Raw genomic sequence first — 6,329 nt, forward strand, 5'->3', positions numbered from 1 at the left:
TACCTTCAAGTAAAGTGTTACCCAGTTCTTCCTGAAGTTGTTACAAAGTGGAACAAAGTAGGATTTCTAAACTACATTCTGCTAACAATACCTTGCGGCACGCCCACCAAGCATTACTTCTCATTATTCTTCAAACGTGTCTAAAACCACTCTAAGTCAACTAAAAGGAGTCACGTCAGTGTTTAGCCATGTACTCTTACCAGTTTTTTTGTTAAATTTGTGAACGTTTTCTAAATCTCAATTAGAAGCATTCTCACGCTTTGCAAAGTTGCATAGCAACTGTTTGCACATTTTGACTAATGGACTGACTCTGAGTAGCCCGAACAATGCCAAAGCTTTCACTGCAGCATCTCCACTAAATGAATTACATTTTGACATATAAATACCAAAATGGCACAATTATCGAAAGCCCTTTTGGTTCGTTGTTGGAGAGATCTGGCATTGGAAAAAACAGCTAAGGGTCATTACACAATCGTGTCTCAGAAGTTTCTCTCTAACAAGGCTCCCATACACTGGAGTTTCATTTAATTGCATTAGGTAGCTTATACAAGCACAGCGACCCGCTGTCATTATGGGAGCTTTTCAAGAAGCTGAGGCATCCTCGGGGTTGTACTCCACCTCTCCTCCGCTCCGAGGCCCGCTCGTCTGATCCTAATCAGCAACAAGCATCAGGGCAGGAAGATGAAAGCACAGCAAACGTGGACACATGTTTATCCGAATTACAACAAAAAAAAGGGGTTCCTTTCAGCCCCCGTTGAAACAATAGAAAAACATGAAAATGTCGTTGCATTTCCATTTTTCACGACTCACTTCCCATTTCAATTCCAGAGCTCCTGTAGGGGATTTCATGAATGGCTGAGTATAGACTGCTGCTCCGGATGCCATTTCTCCCCACTTTGGTCAAATATGCAGCAGAGAAGGCAGAAGAGGGGGGTAAGAAAGCTCATCTGGAAGTTGGGACTGTACCGCAGCAGGTTTCCCAGAGCTCCGATACTGAGCATGGTTACATTAAACAGCAGGGACCCTGGGTACGGAATAGTGTTAGGTTCTGCTGCAGGTCAGGGGGCCCCAAGGCTTTAAGCCCGGCCCTCTCTTACATTATACAGCCGGGGTCAGGTTTAGATTAAAGTCATGAATGAGAAAAGGAGACAGTCATTTAGAGTTACTCATTTATTTAGCCTTCATTCTGCAGAGACAAAGCCCAGGCGGGGTGCCGTGCCGGGGGCCGTCACCGGGCCCCATGGCAGGCGGTACTGCCCCGGTTTTGACCCTGACAACGGTCCCCTCTGTGCTGCTTAACCCACAACTCGCCTGGTTACTACCAAGTGTGTGACCCCAGCATGTGTGGATCTCTCACAAGGCCGAGCACCACGCTGGGCCTTGGCCGCAGCTGAAATACCCCTGTGTACCCCCTTATTGTCCGCCACAGCGTGGGCCATTGGGGGGGCGGGGTGGTACTTGGATGTGGGGGAGCATGGCAACCAAGAAACCAGACTTGGGAACTGGGAAGTGTTAGAAAGAGACTGTTCTCCCCCGGATCAAAAAAAAAACGCCCACATGAGTTGTTTTGTTCAAGCGGTAATTACGACTCATATTTACATTTGTAGTGACGGCGCCAACTAGTGGCCGTGGTAATTATTATGGAGGCAAAGCAGGATGTGAGGTGACAATGTGTAAGGATGGACGGTTGGGGTTTGGTGGATTCACCCAGGAGACCGGGTCCCTGTCCTGGTTGAAACTAAAAGTATCAGCCAGATCTTTCAATGTTATATTTAAAGAAGCGTCTTATTTTAAACCAAACCACAATCTTTCAAACATAACTGAGTCGTTGTTGTGCCAAAACCTAACCAAACTGTGACTGTTTTACATAATTATCCATTCTGGGCTTTGTGTTTTTTCCACATCTCTGTTGCTTATTCAATGGCTTGTTTTTGGACAAAAAATCGGACGTTTCAATGTTTTTGTTGCTTTTTTTGGAGTTTTTCTCGCCTTTTTTAAGTGATTTTTTTGGCACTTTTTTCTGATCTTTGTAGCCTTTTGACGCTGACCATTTGAGGATTTTGTCTTTTTTTTAGGAGATTTTTTTTGTCCCTGAACCTCTCAGGATAGTCGGAGACCTCAACCCCGACAATGCTGAACCCAAAGTTACGCCCTTGGATATAAGGTTGTATTTCCTGCCATCGCTAGGGGCATTAGTTTATAAAATGCTCCTGTGGGTCGTATTAGAGCAGTGTTTCCCAAACTTAGGGTCGGGACCCAAAACGGGTCGCGGACTCGTTTTATTGGGTTGCGAGAACAGACTAAATGCTCAGCATGACGTCCGAATGGCACTTTCAAAAACCGAACCTAGAATAGATCAGCTGGTGGATATTTTCAACCAGCCACATACATCTCCTTAAATTCAAGTAAGCGTTATTTTTAAAAAAAAGTTGGTGTCGGTACTGAGGGATGATGGGAGGGGATAAGAAAATGAGTTGAGAAAGGGGTGAGACACAGAAAGGAGAATAGAGACCTTTCCTGTTTTTGTTTACTTTTATAACGGAATAAATATACTTCACATACATTTAAATTCATGGTTTGTTCCGTCTTTTGTCCACAGTTTAAAAATGTAGATGTTACAGTGATTCATGGTGTGTTTTTGTAAATTTGGGTGCCAGGGGAGACACCAAATTTCTCTTTTGGGTCTTGAGCTAAAAAAGTTTGGGAACCACTGTATTAGACGATGGGGAACAAACCAAAGATATCCTAGTAGGATTTGAAAGAGAGAAAAAAATTAAAAAAAAAAAACAACAACAACAGAAAACGGTGCAGACTGGGAGTGGGACAGAAAGCTGTTATCAGACTCAGATAATCTGTCTGTCAGCGGAGCAGGAACTCCATCAGCCTTTGATGTCCCCACCACAACATTTGGATTCGAATAATTAACGCCCTGTCAGCCCAACAGACCAGTTTCTTGTTCCTGAGCAAATGTTGACATCATTTCTTGCTCTTTTATTTTGACTCATGCCGAAACTATAACCAGCTCACACCAGAGCACGGTGAAAGTATTCCTGTCCAACTGAAACAAAGTGACACACACTCATTATATCACTAAGTGCTCCAGTGCCAAGCGTATGGCACTGAGTCACCCTGGGAGGAGTCTTGACACATTCAGGAGGGAGTCTAGGTAGAAACATGTCACTTTAGTATTTAAACTACAAAGATCAGGGCTCATATGAACAGACTTGTAGTCATTTAAACCAGGAAGCAACCTAAAGATTTTCACTGCTTTTTTTTAAGTCACCAAACACGACAAAGACACTTAATGGGCACTTTCTGCGTAAAGCACACAGCGACTTTACCAGAATTAAAAAATATCTCCAAAGACAAAAACATATCTACAAAGTCCCTCAGGATGAGTGTCCATTTGGCACAAAAGCAATTCTGGCAATTCTACTCGATGGCGGCGGACTGGAAGCGACTCAGCAGCGCAGCCCAGCCAGATGCATCTGCGCTCAACGCTTGTAACCTTCCTCATATAGTTCATTTCCCGACCTGAACGTGCAGAAAAAACAATCAACAATAAATGCGTAACAGCGCGTAATGGTGCGTAATAGCGGACAGCCCTGTGTTCCTCCGTCAGGTCATGATTTACGCCGCTACGGTGTTGCACAAACATTGGTTCAGATATGGAGGATTGTGAACTGCAAGCATGACAACAATCCGTAAGGAAAGACAAAAACTAGTACATGTTGTAGTCAAGCGGCAACATAAATACTAAACTGTGTGTGTGTGTGTGCCCAAGAAGAGTTCATAATGGTGTAAAAGCATAATACGCTTTGTTGCAAATTGACGTAATAACAGAATCGTCTTTAAATTGTGAATTGTGTGCAATGTAAAGTGACGTTTCAAGTGGGTAACTTGTGATGTCTTTAAATGGGGATCGGAGTGTATGATACACACTGCACATCCAGTCAACTCAACAATCAAACGGCTGCAAGCCGGTTAGAGTGCAACAACCACCGGGCAACGCCAAGGGTGAAGTCCGCCGCCTCCAGCGGGCGGAGGGAGCCCGTGTGCCGGGCGCGTTCCTGCAGAAGAGCGGGGCTCACTCAGCGGGGTTACTTACTTGGGGTTGGTGCGGTTCCAGTACACGGCGTAGCGGTCCGTCACCACCTTGGAAGCCGGGTCCTGGCAGTACACACACATCGCAAAGATGAGTGTGAGGAAGAGGAGGATCATTTCCACCTGCGGCATTTTGGCTCTGGAACCCCGGGGAAGCCAAGGTTGATTCCAGCCCCTCTCTGTCTCTCCTCTGGTTCGGCTTTTTTTTTTAAGGATTCTGCTGGAAGTGTTGGATGAAATGTCCACTTGACACGGTTTATTCCCGCACAGATGCAGAAGCTCCCTCCGCGGTGTTTAAGAACCAAGACATAAAAGCCTAAATATCTCTCTTCCGTTTCTTGATCAGTCTGCGGCTTGTCAGTCAGGTCAACGTCTTTACAGCAAATAACAAAAATACTTCTGGGATACTTCAAGTAGTGGATATAGTCGCTGGAAATCCACAATATGTCTGCCTGAACAATCTTCCTCCGGCTCAACTCCGCGCGGCGCAGCGAACACTTTCTCCAACTCGCCTTGGATTTCCCAGAGAGGAGCAGTACGCAGCGGAAAAAAACAGGCTGTCTAATTAAAACCAGAGAAATAATATCCCACAATACGTAGATAAAGAGAGCAGGGACGCAGTCCTTGTGCCGTCGCGCTCTCCAGCTTTCGGAGTCTCTCCTCTCCTGTTCGCTGGGAATCAACCAAGAAGAAGGAGAAAGAAGACTTAAAGCGGCAGCTTCGGCTCCTGCTGAACCCTTAGCAGCACGAGCGCTTCTGCCCTGCCAAGCAACAGCGCACGCAGTAAATCAAACCCTTTCTCGTAAACACACACACACACACACACACACACACACACACACAGCGGATAAATGTTCGCTGGCGAGCGGCTCCGCAGCATCACCGAGAGCGCACGAGAAAGCGGTGTTATCACTGTGGAGGAAGCGGACCCAAAGTGTGCGGCGCTCCGACTCCTGCGGCCATGCTCTCCCGGACCAACCCCCTAGCTTCCACCCCCCCTACCCTTCTCTCTCTTTCTCTCTCTCTCTCCCTTCCTCACTCCTTCTGTGCCTGCCATGGCCACACTGCAAGAAATGTTTTTTTGTTTTTTTTTGCAGTTGTGGCTTTTGAGTCGATTGACTGTATGTTTGAATCTTCGGGGGGGGGGGGGGATTAAAATCAAGAATCATGCAAATGCATTGATCATCTTTGCTTTGTGCTCATTTGTTGCCATGCTCCACGTTTTCAGGGGTTGCAGCTAACCCCGTCAACGCAGAGAGAAGAGATGATTTTCCAAACCAAAGTTTCCCATTCTGTGTAGTAATGGATGCATTTGATGGCCGCGCGGAGAGGTTATCATACACATACAATTCATAAACAGCAAAAAGTGAACTAAGTTAACCATCACCATCATTGTACCAACAATTCCACAAGAATGAAAGTACAATACGGCCAAAACCATTTCCCATCCATCTGGTTTCTCGTGCAGCACTAGAGCTCCTTGTCGCTGCAGATATTTCTTGCAGTGTACCGTTTCACGGTTGCGCGCGGTCTGATTGGCTTGGGGGTGGAGGGGTGGGGGGGTGTTTGAATGACGGGCGTTTCATTTATAAAAACTACATCCCTCCTCCTGGGGGGGGAGCGACAGAACCCAGGTCATTTCATTTCAACAAGCTGCACAACAAGCTTCTTTGGCCGGATGCACTTTATTTCCACTAAAGACACAATCGCAATCTTACAGAAGAGGATGAGGGTTAGGGTAACCTAACCTAACCCGAGCTACTTTATCATCACTCCCCAATGTCTCCTGTAAACCCAAACTGCGGAGAGTGACGAGGTCGGAGCCTGGCCGCCAAACGCACCGTTCTGCTGTTATAGCCTATTCAACATTTCAAACGGGAGTTGTCTGACTGAGCCAAAGTCCAGCTTTTTTTAAGGCAAAGTAACTTTTTTCTCATTCTTACTAACACGATTTGTGTTGAGCAGTTTTCTCTTGTTCGGGGGAAAACTACATTTCCATTCTGCACTGAATGACCACACCAGGGTGTGGGAGTGGGATCGTGCGCCCCATGTTGGCTGCGTCCTGAAGCGGCCCGGGTCCGAGCCTAGTGCGCATGCGCCAACGTGCACGCAGCCTGTTGCAGTTGCTCTGTCTGATATAATAATAACATTTTTTATTTGTAATGCACTTTACATTTAAACAAATCTCAAAGTGCTACAGGTAAGATCATAAAAGCAAGGTAAAA

The 6,329-nt window shown here is 46.1% G+C and overlaps 1 protein-coding gene across 1 annotated transcript in view; it reads right to left on the reverse strand.

The window, feature by feature from the left end:
* The window catches only part of LOC116704166 (ephrin-A5b), a 142,167-nt gene extending 137,042 nt beyond the window's left edge, over positions 1–5,125 (reverse strand). Inside the window, exons 1-2 of the mRNA XM_032539442.1 lie at positions 5,107–5,125; positions 4,109–4,292 (exon numbers count right to left, since the gene is read on the reverse strand). Of these exons, the coding sequence (XP_032395333.1) occupies positions 4,109–4,236 (128 nt within the window). The 5' untranslated portion in view covers positions 4,237–4,292; positions 5,107–5,125. The remainder of the gene's footprint in view (positions 1–4,108; positions 4,293–5,106) is intronic.
* Positions 5,126–6,329: the final 1,204 nt, after the last annotated feature.

Source organism: Etheostoma spectabile, chromosome 16, assembly GCF_008692095.1.
Source record: "Etheostoma spectabile isolate EspeVRDwgs_2016 chromosome 16, UIUC_Espe_1.0, whole genome shotgun sequence".
NCBI classification, from domain to species: Eukaryota; Metazoa; Chordata; class Actinopteri; order Perciformes; family Percidae; genus Etheostoma; species Etheostoma spectabile.